Source organism: Taurulus bubalis (genome assembly GCF_910589615.1).
Source record: "Taurulus bubalis genome assembly, chromosome: 4".
NCBI classification, from domain to species: Eukaryota; Metazoa; Chordata; class Actinopteri; order Perciformes; family Cottidae; genus Taurulus; species Taurulus bubalis.
In genome coordinates this window covers 17,290,578-17,305,396 of record NC_136592.1, presented here as the reverse complement: position 1 = coordinate 17,305,396, position 14,819 = coordinate 17,290,578, and the positions used below count along the sequence as shown (strand labels likewise).

The 14,819-nt window shown below is 40.4% G+C and overlaps 2 protein-coding genes across 2 annotated transcripts in view; one reads left to right on the top strand and one right to left on the bottom strand.

Annotated features, from left to right (window-relative positions):
• The window catches only part of immp1l (inner mitochondrial membrane peptidase subunit 1), a 13,688-nt gene extending 1,674 nt beyond the window's left edge, over positions 1-12,014 (bottom strand). The window contains exons 1-4 of the mRNA XM_079216584.1: positions 11,952-12,014; positions 5,289-5,399; positions 5,088-5,176; positions 4,240-4,366 (exon numbers count right to left, since the gene is read on the bottom strand). Of these exons, the coding sequence (XP_079072710.1) occupies positions 4,240-4,366; positions 5,088-5,176; positions 5,289-5,393 (321 nt within the window). The 5' untranslated portion in view covers positions 5,394-5,399; positions 11,952-12,014. The remainder of the gene's footprint in view (positions 1-4,239; positions 4,367-5,087; positions 5,177-5,288; positions 5,400-11,951) is intronic.
• A 1,092-nt stretch (positions 12,015-13,106) lies between these two features.
• elp4 (elongator acetyltransferase complex subunit 4) overlaps positions 13,107-14,819 on the top strand; it is a gene marked incomplete at its 5' end in the record, with an annotated part of 50,813 nt that continues 49,100 nt past the window's right edge. The window contains 2 exons of the mRNA XM_079217139.1: positions 13,107-13,284; positions 14,302-14,337. Of these exons, the coding sequence (XP_079073265.1) occupies positions 13,107-13,284; positions 14,302-14,337 (214 nt within the window). The remainder of the gene's footprint in view (positions 13,285-14,301; positions 14,338-14,819) is intronic.

Genomic DNA, 14,819 nt, shown 5'->3' with positions numbered 1-14,819 from the left:
GTGGGATGCTGCATTTTGTTTCATATTTGATAATTGAGACAGATGATGTGACATAATCATGAGCCAGTGACATGTTGACCTAACACGAGGTAAACAACTCACTAAATAACGACGACACAAATGAATATCATTAAAGGAGTCATCTGAGAACCATATGTCAGCATGCTGGATTCCCACCATTACACCTCATTAACATGGTGACATATGCTGGCTCCCAAGCACAGGAAAAAGAAACACCACCGTTTGTCATCTGCCAAACCAGGACTCCCTGTTTCTCCACATTTTCTATTAAAAAAAGCATCATCTTTGTTGTACTTTAAGGTTTAACCAAGTAGGACTTCAGAAAACTGAGGAAGTGAAGAGGTGTGGAACTTGAGCTGCTGTACTGTGGCCAGTATGATAGAAGCTGATGCATATCACTTTGCAAGTTGCAGGTGTGTGAGCAGGGGGACAAGAGGAGTAAGTCAAAGGCGAAGCTCTGAATTAAAACTATGTTGATCCAAAGCACAGGTGTAATGCACCATCCTTGACTCTGCTTTTCAAATACAACTTCTGTTTCAAGCACCTACAAAGCAATTAATGTCACCTAATTCTTTGCATGCACATAAAGGTTGTGTTTCAGAAGCTTCTCTTAGACAGGGTGGTGTGGAAATACCCAAGTCATTCTTTAGTTTGGCACACAGACAGTATAAACATGCGGTGTTGACTGTCATCAACAGATGTTTCCAACCACAATGATTTCTAAAGATCCAGGTAGGCCTAACACAGAGATATTAAGATGTGGAATTGCTTTGATCCGCTCTGCTGGCAGCTCTGGTATGATGGATGGAAGAAATTGTACCCGTCCTGCGGTTGTAGGTTGGGAGAAGCGAGGCATTGTGTACCTGTCAGGGACGTGTCGAGAGGTACTGAAACCAGAGATCTCCTCGCAGTGGAGGTGTGTTGTTTAACAGCCACACCATTACAGTGCTCATTACGTTAACATGATTGAGGTGGTGAATTATGTTCATCTTAAATACATGCAGGCTTATAGAGTTCATCTTTCACCGTATTACTCTGTCTATCTTTACTGCAAAGAACAGAACATATGGGGACTTTTCATCTCTCTCTGTCCACCTCTCTCTTTCCCTCGCTTGCTGTAATATGAGGGATCAACTGTCATTGTTTTGACACAATAGCTCAGACAAAGAAATGATTCCTAAAAGATGACGGGGCAATTAATCCACTGCTGGATCTTTGAGGGTCGAGAGGACCTGTCAGAACAAACAAAGGATGTGATGACAGGATCTAACACTGCCTTCCAAAATCTTCATATTTACAGGTCCACCCATAATGCCTCACACCATCCTAATAGTCACACATAAACACGTACATTCTCTGGGGGGGGGGGGGGGGGGGATTCCCTGAGGGAGCCCAAACATTTAGGTTAACAGCGGGTATTTTCACAGTTACCTCAAATGCTGTCACATAAAACCAGTGATTTGGCTCCTGGGAGTTACAAAATCACAAAATGAACATGGGAAAGCATACACTCGGCTGCATGGTATAAAAACATTGCTGAGTGACAATCAGCTTTGTGAAGACTAGCTTCTGACCTGCTTTGTTTGTAAAGCTGAAAACTGTTTAGAGTAGCTCAGTATTACAAATACACATGTAAAACTTGTACTGTAACTGTAATTATTCTTTTAAAAAAAAACAACCTTTTAAACACTATTGGCCCATATTGGGGTCGCTTTTCCTTCTGTACCTCTTGCTCCCCATGTTCAAGTACCGTAAAAGTCGGGTTACACGCCGCTACAACCTTCGGTCAGTGTCCCCGTTTGCTCTCCGCTGTAGCCAGCTGGTGCTCATGCTAGTTCCCCGCTAACTTCCGCTAGCTATCCGCTAACTTCTGCTAGCTCTTCGCTAGCTCCCCGAGAACCACCGAAGGTAGCGGAACCAGCCCCGGTTCAACACCAAACTTGGGCAGAGGGGATGCGGGCAGTAGCAGCAGCAGCGGGGAGCTAGCTAGCGCTGCTCCTAGCTTGCTACAGCGGGACACTGACCGGAAGTAGGAGCGGCTTGTAACCTGACTTTTACGGTAGTCGTATGAACCCCAAACAAGTTCTAATACTTGTGTTATTTTATATAATTTTTTTCAGAATTTATTTAAAAAATATATATAAAAAGAAAAAGAAAAATGATGACATATTTTGATCATGACTATTAATATCAAGCATGATTATGAGCAAGATTTGCCAAAAATCCCTCCTCGAGCGGTCCCCGAGTTTTTCCAACTCCATGGTTCAGGGCCTTAACAACATCCCACGTACTAATTTAGGACCTACAGAATTGGAATCTGCAACAAAAATCACTGCGAAACAAAGCTTTGGCATATTGGGAAGGAGTTTTTGTAAAAAAAAACGTGTCGTTCGGTTCAAAAATAGAAAAGATACTTATGGGAAAATATTGTTTGATTTTTGCATGCTAGGGCTTCATCTCTTCAGGAGCTTCTGCTTGTGCTCTATGACCCGGATGCAGAAACATCCGCCGGTCAGGGAAGCCTGTGCCCTAAAAAAACTCAAATTTTTTGCCGGCCCAAAGAAAAAGAAGAATAGGGTGTTTGTAAGGCTTATATTTTTTTTTCCAGACTCACACAAGCCTTACGGTTACGTGGATGTGTTTGTTAGTGAAATCCGACTTTGGGGTACTTATCACGAGTTCAGTGAAATGTTACGGTCGCCGCAGCAAGTTCACAGAGTTACGTACTTAAACGTAACAGTTACTTTAATTTGTTTAAACCATGGTGGCATCTTCTCACAAGGGTTACAGTATTGTAGCAATTTAAATGAAGTTAGTAAACGTTGTGGTTGCGGAGATAAATCAATTTAAGTTTTTAAAGAAAAGACTTTTTTTTTCCTCGAAAATCAGGCGCTGGGGGGCTTGGCGCTAAAAAAGGTTCCTGGAGTTGATTTTAGTCAAGATGTCACAGTAAACAGGCAAAACGAGTGATATGTTTACTCTGGTATGATCTCCTCTTTTGAGTTAACAACTTACATTTGAAACTGGATAAAGCTACACAATAAAAAAAATCCTGTTAGACAAAGGCAACTGAGGGTCATGAATTTAGAATCTGTGTCAGTAACCCTGATTTGAGGATTCATAACACATACATTAACCATATTCATAATGAGTGGGAAGCAGATCACCATGGTCTTGATTTGGATGAATTGATTTTAGACAACAGATTAATTGGAAGATATTATCATGCATTGATTGGTTTTGAGATATAGGTGAATGAAAGTGAAGAACCGTCCATAATTAAGGCGATAAATTTGATTCTGAACTTGATGGACAAAATATAGTCACTGTCAACCAAGTGGAAAGTTTAAAAATGGCTCAAACTGATCATCTGTCATTACATTCTGGGATCACGAATCACAACGCAATTATGTCACCTGTTACAAGTTCAGTCCCCTGTATGTGTGGGTGAAGCTATGAAAAGGAAACCTCTTTATTTCCTATTTCATTTGTTGAATGACACTTACAGGCTTGGCTTTGCTGAACTTATTCAAGTCTGCCCATAGTCTATAAAATACACATACAATTCAAAAACATGCAACATGCAACGCAACCTTTGGTTTGTGGACATATTCTCTCTCTCACACACACACACACACACACACACACACACACACACACACACACACACACACACACACACACACACACACACACCTCCGCCCACCCATCAGTCTGTCCATTCGGCTGGCACTAACTCTAACAGGCTTCAGAGAGATTGCAGGCCTGAGCTGTGGGCGTTGGGGAGAGTAGTAATAGAAAAGCAATGACAGTGGTTTCAGCAGCAGAACCCCTGCTCACTCTCTGGTTTTATCACTGTTCTGAGGAAATATAGGTCTTGTCAAAAGCAGATATTTTGACCAATGACACAAAATAGATGTGTGCGGTCGAAAATGTAAAAAACGATGATAGTCTATAGACTACGGTAAATAGACACAAAGAAAACCAAAGACAAGCTGAGAGACGGTTTTGCATTATGCATAGAGAATCTGTTTGTCATTTTACAGTGAAACAAACTATCAAGAATTTTGTTGTCAACTCATTCTTTATTCATTCTCTATTTTACCTTATCTTTTTAACCGTTTTTTTTCTTCCAAAGAGACTCTAAAAATGCTACCAGGAACCTTCAATAGAAAAGCAAGTAATCACAGGATGTATAAGAAATGTGAACATACTCACATATGTGTGGGCCTTGAACAGATCGGATGGGGAACTCGTGCAGACCTTGTCCCCCTCCAGTCCAATAACCCTTTTACAAATGTTCATATTTGGGTCAAATGGACTCTTTGCAATTACTATATCACCCCTGAAAAGAAAATGATAAACACAATCCTTTATTTTGGAACAACTCAGGATGCAGTAATTCACAAAAAATACAAAATATCTCATTTTATCTATGATGTGTATTTGTACACAGTCAATATTACTAAAATTAGAGACAAAAATTACTCATAATAACAGTTGGTCCCAGTCTAAATAGAGTAAAAGCTACTCTTGCCTCAGAGTTAATAATTCAGAGTATTTTTTACTCTATTTAGTGTTCATATTTAACTCTACATGATGATATATTTACTAGAATTGGCTAGATCTCTATATAGAATTGGATTCAACTCTAGAATTGGATTAAATTCTATATAGAATTAGTTTCAACTCCCTTCAGCTCTCTTCCGTCCCATAAATGTCAGCTCGTTCCAGCGTAGTGAGAGGTTTCATGGCGGCGGAAACGGAACTTAAGGAACCGTAGTGGGCGTGGTCACGCTGTTTTACTCCAATAGAATTTATTCTGAATATTTCCTCCTACTCTACTGGCTACGGATAGTAATTACGCTCCAAAATGTTACTCCTTTAGAGGAAAATAATAGTAACTTCGGAAAAATTACTCTCCCGTTTTTCCTGTGTAGTAAATTGCTTGTAATCTTACAGAAAACAAAAACAATAAGTGAATCAAACATGTCTCTTCATATTCCAACAGGGTCACTGTGTCCACTCTTTAACTACTCCATATGGATCTACTGACTGGCACTCACTTTTGTATTTTGTAGTTCTGGCGAGTCATCCGTTCAGAGAAGACAATATCATGGCTGACAATGGTTGGCTCCATGGATGGACCTGAACACTGAAGCAACAACAAAAACTTGATTGTTTATTGTGCATAGATGAGTAAACTTAATTTTAGAACATAATTATCAATTTGTAATTGATCATTCGGTTATCGTAATAATACACACCACCACAAATTCTCCAATGTATTCAAAGGCACAATGTGCAATGCAGCCATACTGGACTGTGTAGCCCACAAACCCGAAAGTCTTCCCCAGCACACTGCGGAACATCTCCACCTACGGCACAAAGCACAATCACTGGTTATGGCACAATGTCAGTGTGTACATTGTTATCATTTTCTCTATACATACAGTAGTGAGGAAAGGATTTCATGTTTGATCCATTTATGGTAGGCGTATGTCCTTTGCAGTATTTCTAAAAACAAAAGCTGTTTGGGGTTTAATTTCCAAAGGTGTGGACAAGGTTGTCACAGTTGGCCTACTGCTAAGATGGCACATTCCCTGGTGTTTCATTCTCAAAGGCTGAGCGGCCAGTTCACACTAGAAAACTGCCCTGAACTTTGATCCTGTGTAGGATGGACCAATCAACACCTAGCACTCAGGTGATGGACAAACACAGAGGCTGTGACACATCCAGCCAAGCAGCTCAGCACCGTCTGTAGCTAGTCCCTGACACTGTGCTGCCTCCACTACCACCACAATCATTAGAGCAGTTATCAACTTCTGTCAACACCATGGAAACACAAAGACACCCCCAGCAACCCTCCACCCGCCCTCAAACAAATGCAAACAACGACTACCCGTGTGTCTTCTGAGCAAACATCCCAGCCACACTCAGGTTATTGACTTTTACTAAAGCTGCAACCTGTTGGACGGACAGAAGAAAGTAAGTCAATCTTTACACACTCCCCTGCAACCACACACACACACACACACACACACACACACACACACACACACACACACACACACACACACACACACACACACACACACACACACACACACACAGATTGAAACTGTATGTTTTTTTAAAAGAATAGATACAGCTTGCTTTAGAGGAAAGTCTGTAGTTGAAACATGTTTTCCTCCGGACACTGTCCTGCCAGTCCACCACAGGGTAAAGACATATTTTTCTCCGTCTCCCTTATTCCTTCTGTCTCTTTCCCTCTTTCTCTCTCCATGTCTTCTCTCCCTCCCAGGGTATTATTAACAAAAGCAAGTAGAGCGGAAACCAAAGCCCCAAATCCTCAGAGCTCTGGGAATGACTTCCCAAAGATGGACACGGATTAGACCCCCAATTTCTCCCTTGCCCCACCACCTCCACCCCCGCTTTCTCCCCAGGTCCCCAACAGACCGGGTGTCAGGTGGCTCTCCCAGCTCTGCCAAAGGTGTTACCCCTAATCCCATTACCCCCCTCTGCTCTTTTCACAAACACACACACACACACACACACACACACACACACACACACACACACACACACACACACACACTGCTCTCTCATTCATGCCAACTATATTCCACCTATTAAACCCTCTATCTATTCTTTCACCCCTAGCACGGTTTGTCTCTTTGGCCCATTCACCATCCTTTCTGATCCAAAAAAGACCAACTCCATCCTTTCACCTCCCTGTGTGTTGCAACTTCACTCTTCCCCCTGTGTCCTGATCACCCTTGGCAACCCTCTTCTTTTTGCCGCCACTGTGAATAACAGCGCTTGAGCGGATGACGGGGGACACATATACGCTCAGCACAGGGCCAAAATGAAGTGCCCCTTTCCTGGCTTAGTCTGCACTGGTCTCTTGCTCTGTTCAACAGGAACTGTAAAGTCAGTCCTCCCACAGCTTGCACAACGACACCTCTGGCCCTATAATTCCTCTGTTGGGAAGCAAGTGGTTTAAAGGTTAATGTGAATCTCTAGGTCTGCACTAAGGCGACATGTTCAGCTCTATTTGTCTTGCCCTCAGCTTCCTCCACCAGCATCTCTGTCATTGCGGTACTGTAATGTACCCTCAGACATTATCCCACATGTGCTCTTCCTTCTGCTAGGCTGGATCAGGAATCTTTGCCCGCACTCATTCTCAAAGCACAGTGGACAGCCTCTCTTACAGCTGCCCTCATATCTCAGTTTCAGATCCCCCCTCCATTCCGACCTGCATTCATCATAGGTAGGGATTAAGGGACTTTGCATAACAAGATCACACGGCCAGTGACTGATATCAAGAGAGTCCATATGCAGCCGCCTGGTTTTCAGAGGCACCCTCTGTCATTGATAGTGTGTGCCTGTGTGTGTGCGCATGTGGTGTGATGTGGTGTGACTATGCACAGACAAAAGCATTACTTATGTGTTTCATAGAACGTGTATATGAGCTGCAGTGACTCCTTTGGGATTCAGAATGAGGTGGACATCCACAGGGACCTCTGATTGGATCTCTATTACCTCTAACTCCCCTGAGCAAAGGGTCAGGCAACCAACACTATCTCTTGCCTCTAATACCCAGCGCATGTGTGTGTTGGGGAGAATGAACATTAACTGAATGCTGTATTACAGCTGTAAATTAACTCTGTTAATCCAGGATTACACACCAAACATGTTCATGGGAAAACAAAGAAAGTCAGTGCAGCCCTCTCTGCAGAACCATCTGTGGCCACCGGCCTCCCGTGGCACAGCGCTACAGTGGGGCAAAGAGGGGGTTCTCAAATGAATAGCTGTGGATGGAAAAACCTCATTGTGTGTTTAACTCTGATCCTCTTACTGATGGAGCCCAGTTCACTCAGGGCAGAGCAATCCCAAGTAGATGAATGTTTTTTTTTTTTTCTCAGCACAAAGTGCAGCAATAATTGGGATGTCTATCACTGTGTCAATCGAGCTGTCAAAAATGCATTTTTATGTGTACAATTTTAGAGACTGCAAAAATGTGTATGTGGATGAGGTGTATTTCTACGGTCAGCATTGACAAGGATGAAGAGGCTTCATGAGCGTCGCTATGACAGACACATCCACGAGAAAATGGATATAGTGTCTCAAAAGTAGATAGGCATTGAGCAAATTGGTATTGTTCTTTCATATCATCAAATGTGATGATTCCTCAGGATGTAAACAATGCATTGACCTTGGATATGTTCTCATGTTTAAGTAAGTTAGGCGATAATTATGTTATTGATTTATCCTACGATATATATGAACATGACCTCAATAATATTTACGTTATCGACTTATCTTATACTATATGGACATGACCTTGATAATTTTCGCTGACCATAATATTGCCCATTGTTTTTATATTCATATTTGTTTACACACGAACGTCACCAGCATGATGCCATTCTACAACTTGCAATTTATTTATTTTTAGTTGTGTGGTTTATTTCATTTTATTTAATATATTATATAATTGTTTTCACATTCCAATTCAAATGTCTGAATATTCTTAGGAAATGAAAAGTTCACTTATCTATGAAAGGGTGTACTTGCATTCTTATGCTATTACATTATAATTGTATCAGTGGCATAACATTATTTCATTGCAAATATTTCTGGTACAATATATCATCCACAAAAGTAGTTTTTGTTAAAAGCCATATAATAAGGAATGGTGGTATCAAGATGCACCGACACATATGACATGTCTTAAAGGATGTGATTTATAGATAGAAATACCATTGACAATATCATTTATATAAAAATATTTTTTTAGATTGTAAAAACTTTCGGCTTCAAGTAAGCATGAGACATATTTTACGGGCATTTTTCTGACCAATGTCACGCTGACAGTTCCATTGCGTTTTGTTGAGTATCCTTAAACTCAATTAATGTAGGAACAGCAAACAAAAGACAATGTAGTGAAGGTGAAGTCAATAACAGCACACTGAAATTGATACCTGATTATACAAACATTATTGACGCCATAAGGAAATATTCCAAAAGGAATTACCGCTACTGGTCTCAAGAGGTTTGAACCTGCCACTGGCTGAGTAGTGTTAATTGATAAACATGGCAAGTCTATTAGAACCACAAAGAGAATCACAATCCAAACAGCACATAAGGGCCTTGCAGCGGACTCCTTACACAACTAAATTAGGAAAACATGGGCTGAGAGAGAGCTGGGCAACAGGGGGGCTAAGAGGCTTACAAGCCCCTTGTCAGATATTCTTTTTCTCCCTGAGGATCCCAGATGGAAGGGAGTCTGGAGAGAGGGGACGAATCCCACCTCTGATGTCTTCCTCTGGGCAGCAGAAGGTAGAGGAAGGAGGGGCATCGGTCCTGTTGCGCAGAGCTTGATTTGATCTTAATGTGATCTATAAAAAGGAGGTTTGGCAACCAGGGGGGTCTGTTTCAACTATCAGTCCAATCAGAGATAATCCTGCTGATTCAGACACAGACACCTGGCTGGATGGAGAGTGACAGATGTAAAAGTCCCAGTGACAGAGTACTATGTCTAGCCCCCATCTCTTCTAGGTCTGCCTTCTATCAGAGGCTTAATTGAAGCAACTGATCTCCATATTGCTCTTTTCATTGTTGCTAACGGCAACATAGCCGTGAAACAGCTGAGCAAGGTTACTATTTGAAGAGCTGAGGGTTTAAACCTGCAATCAATGGGTCAGCCAGAGCAAATAATAGCCAAGTGATATGAATACAACTGCTATGAATTGAAAGGAAGTGTGGGTTGACAGAGTCCCCAGCCAATTATATAGAATGGAAAAATCTGCCGCTAAGCCTTATTGTATTGACCACGAGCGAATGCATGGTGCTGGCCTGGTGCTGAGAGAATTGAGAGATCTTATCTGGTGTTGTATCAGATTCACAAAGGAGTTTGTGTTTTGCACTCGTCGGCTCCCAACAAAGCCTGCTATATTTTAACACTAGCTCATGACAGACACCTCGACCTAAAAGCAAACCTTTTTTTAAGAATGAGATTTACTTTCATTCTAAATTAAATATATATTTTTCTTAATATCCTATAAGTCAAGCTAAATATGTGGTGTTGTATTTCATGTCATATCAGCAAAAAAGTCTCAGAAAATCGAAATAATGCTATTCAAAATGCGGGATGTTGAACAAATGGAAAAGTCCAATCTTTAGACAAAATTAGCTGCATACAAAACCCATCCTACCCTTATTGTAGTTGTGCCCTTAGAATATGACTTTACTTTCAACACTAACAAAACAAATATGGTCCATGTTGATGATAATCTTGCATCCCCCGGACATGAGAAGTGTACTACTTCTTGCTGTTCCACACTGATGGCAGAATTACACAGAAGAAACCAAAACAACCTGACCAGGAAAGGTCTGACATGTTATGACTGCTGCCATTATATAGCTCAATCAGATACTGAGACTGATACAACTGACAAAAACACTACAGAAAAACATGTACAGATGACACATTGAAAAGGGGGGAAATTATGTTATTTTTGTACAATTAGGTTTCTGTATTTACACCTCCACAGACTGAATTGTGCTACAGAGCCCAACGGTTAAATTGGGATTTGAAACAATTGGAAATAAGGTGACGATGCAGAGCACATGGACAAAGTTTCCACAACAATGTATTCCTACATCCTGCACGTTTAACTGCTGAAGCACGATCTCCTCCGTCTGAGATGCAGGTCAGGCAGTACATCTTATTTCTCTCATATAGGCTTTCCACAATGCCCAGTGTTGTCAGTCATGATATATTCTCTCGGTCTCCTGTCAGCACATATAAATCTCAACAATACTGTCAAAACAGCAGGACTGCGTCTGCTTAGAGCATTTGTAAAGTGAGCAGTTGGGCTATTGCCTCCTCTGGAGCTTTATAGTGTCCTGTAAGTGTGTTGCCTCTGGCCTCTTTGCCTCACAACGCTTATTTACAGCTGTCTTAAGGATTACACTGATCACTCATAAGTCGGCCAGTATTAATAGTGGACAGTATACACTACAATAGAAACTGGCCTTTGCCCTGCCAGTTTGTCTGATCTGACATTCTGATCTGAACATTCAGAGTTCTTGATATATGTGAGATAGATTTACATTGTCAGCAGGCCCGTCTGACAGCATACATTTTGACTTGTCATATTCGGAAAAATGTACAGGTGTTACTGAACAATAATTACTTCACAATAATGATGCTCCTTTCTATTTAGGTGTCCCATAACGGGAACCCTGTAACCGAAGCAGATTAATGAATATCCATCATTTGTTTTAATATTTACCTGTGCTTTACCTTATGTTGCATGTTAAAATGTCTTCTATGAAAAATGTGAGCTGCTGAGCAGAGTGCTGCATTAAACAGTACACATTTTAGTGCTGAACCTCTTTTGCAAACTAATATACCAGTTCAAAGCATTTGAGTTTTTTTGTCATGTTGGAGACTTCAGCATAAGATAAGTCACAATGTGATCAATTATATTCAATTGATTATACTGTTGTAATACTATTGTAAACTTAGCTTTATGTAATGACATCTAAAATATATTATCAATATTATATAAAATATCAGAATGTATTGTAGACCACATTATATGAAATACAACATGTTTACCAATGGTAAAATCTACTATACCGTTGTTGTGTATGTGAAATAAAAGATTTTTCCCATTTCAAGAAGGCTATACAACTGGATCTTAAATGCTCCACTTTAAAACTATGTTTCAGGAAAACCTACCAGTAACATGAATGCATTTTAAAAGGCAGTTCATCATCAGGTCAGCCAAATTGGTTTCGAGCAGGTTAGGCAGAAATAGTTTATGTTGGCGTTATCAACTTGAAGTCTAGTGCTCATTAACCTGTGATCATAACTCACAAACTAAGAGTGGCATTCAGAAGGTGCTGGTGCTCACCACGTCTAGCCACAGATATTCTTGAGCTGCAGTGTCTTCCTACTGCACGGACCACGTTCCTCCTCTGACCTTTACACCTGCTGAGCCAAAATGTAATGTGATCAGGGAAGCGACGCACAGGGATTTACATGTACATTCAATGTCAGATTAAAATGACTACAGTTTATATAACCAGAATTGGACATACATGGCAATTTAAATACAGCTGATCCCATGTGCACAGGCACATGAAGCTGCTCTGTGTAATGATGCACTTGTACAACTGCAATCGATGACCTATTTATTACATCACATTACATAACACATACACTGGAACAAAGCATTTCTGCTTTTTTACATTTTGAATTTAAAAGTAATGTGTCATATTTTACGTCATGTTGGAGACTTCACAATGTGATCAATTACATTAAATTGATTATACTGTTGTAATACATGTTTATATAAATAAAACTGTACATTTTCTTCTCGCAGCTATGGCTGCTTTAAGTGCGAGTAATGCCACCTTTACATGTTGCTGTGTGTTAAAACAGATGTTATGCTTTTTGCCACAAATAGTTTAAATCTATTATGCAGTGAATTAATTAAGTGTGCGGTTGATTCCTGCTTATTACACATAATTGTCCCTCTTTACACGTGTAGGCAATGTTCTCCTCATAGCATCTATGATAAAAGTCATATTGTTACGTGATGTATCCTGTAAACAGAGTGTTCATCTGCCATGCAATGACTAACTGTCTTAATAATGGTTACTTCTACTATGGCTGCTAAACAAGAGCTGAGCTGTAATGTTAAACGAAGGGAGTGAATCTACAATAAAGTTACGCAATGAACAAGGTCATGGCGATACAAACCTATGCATTAAGGTGACTTTTGTATGCACACAATAGCTGCTGGCCATCGCAAAAACACATGAGCTCACATACATGTAAACAGGATAGCGATATAACCAGCGACTTTATCTTTACTCACCTACTGACTGAGTAACTGAACGCTCCGGCCATGCATTTACCACAACAAACTCAAACGCCTCTCGACAGCTTCCGCACACGGCCCCGTAACAAGCGCGGCCCTGATTGGTCAAGCCCCACCAAAGTCTTCTCTGATTGGACAACGCTCTCCAAAACAGTAGCGGGCGTCCCCACGTTACAAAGCAGTATGGCAGCCCCCATGATCACTGTGGGTAAACCCTCAGCTGAGCGGTCGCCGTTCAATACTACAAGTTTTCAGAAGAAAACGAGGACCAAGTTAATCTCCATACCTGGTACCAGGCCATCGGTTCAAAATGGACAACTCTTAGTGTCGACCGGTGTCACGTCGCTCGACTATCTGCTCGGTCAGTCTGCAGTCTGCTTTACGTTAGCGCCAGCTACAGAGGCTAACGGCGCATCTCAACGTTAGGGTTACTAGATAATTAGGGATATGGTTCACAAAGAGGACATGTATGATTAGTATTAGTATTAGCTTCGAGCTGTGTCAATAAGTTAATGTGAAATTAAGCTGATGTCCAAACTGAAGCGCTCCTATCTTTGTTTGATTTAAGCCAAGGATCAAAGTAGTCTCAACAACATTTGATTTCCCTGTTTAATCTATATGCTTTTCCATCTATTATCATTATACAATCAATTGTCTTCATATAATTGGCATAATATGGTTTAGTACCAGAGCTGTCAATATCCACATGATCAATATCAGAATGATAACTTCTTCATGTATAATTCATAACATACAATTAGAGAGCAAAAGTGTTGTATCACAACTTGGCATACTTGTATTGCTACGAGCTGTCTAAATGCAGCAGTGTATGGATAGTGTGGTGTCTTCAAATATTGTATCTGGAATCTCACTTTTTGGTTGTTTCTAAACTAGAAACATTTGACCTGTAAAGCATTTTATATGATCTACTTCATGTTTATTCTCTATAACATAATTGTGTTGTAACTATGCTAAAGTTTGCAGATGTGGCAACAGTGGAGGTGTCACTTTTATTGTTCTCTCATCCCACACCTATTAAGACCTCTGTTGTCTGAGATTACCAGCCATATACTCTCCTGTGCCGGCACACAGGTTCAAGGTCAAGCAAGTCTCACTAACATTGTGAGTTAAGTGAAGAAAATAAAAACATTGTTCCATGTTAGAGCAGTCAGAATAATCAAGGACCAGCATGAAATACTCTTAGTTTACAAGTGGTCTTATATTTTAGCAGGCTTAATACATCTCTTGCCATAACCAGTGTGAAAACAAATATCTTTTTCAGATATCCAGACCGCCAATAGGCCTCAAGTGGTTCACATTGAAAAAGTGATATTTAAATGTTGTTGTTGTTGTTGTTGTTGTGTGTCTTTGCAAACAGGTGGCGGGTTAGCAGTTGGAACAGTACTTCTCATAGGTGAGCTTCTGACTTGACACATTTAACACTGCTTTAAAGGTCCCCTTCAATGGAATAATTGCCTCCATAATGTGACATATACATCCTGTTGAAACTATTTGGTCAAGACATAAGACAGTGAGGAATTAATCATGAGTCCAAACCAATCGACTCACAGTTATTGAAATAAATATGGTGTGATTGGACAGCACAGCTAAAATTGTTAAAATTGTGTGATGACTTTATTGGATAGAATTTTGGTTTGAATGAAGTTTCCACTGAGGAGGGGTGTTTTGCCAGGAAGTTCAATGACACATTTGATCGTATACCTAGCGTATACCTAGCGAATAGCATTATATAAAATTAGCTATATCCACTACTTATGCTAATCATTTATTACATTGTTATCAGATGTCTTGAGTCTTGAGATATAACCATTTATGAATGAGAATAACTTTTACCAAATATGTCTCACATATCACATATATGTGACTCCATGGTAA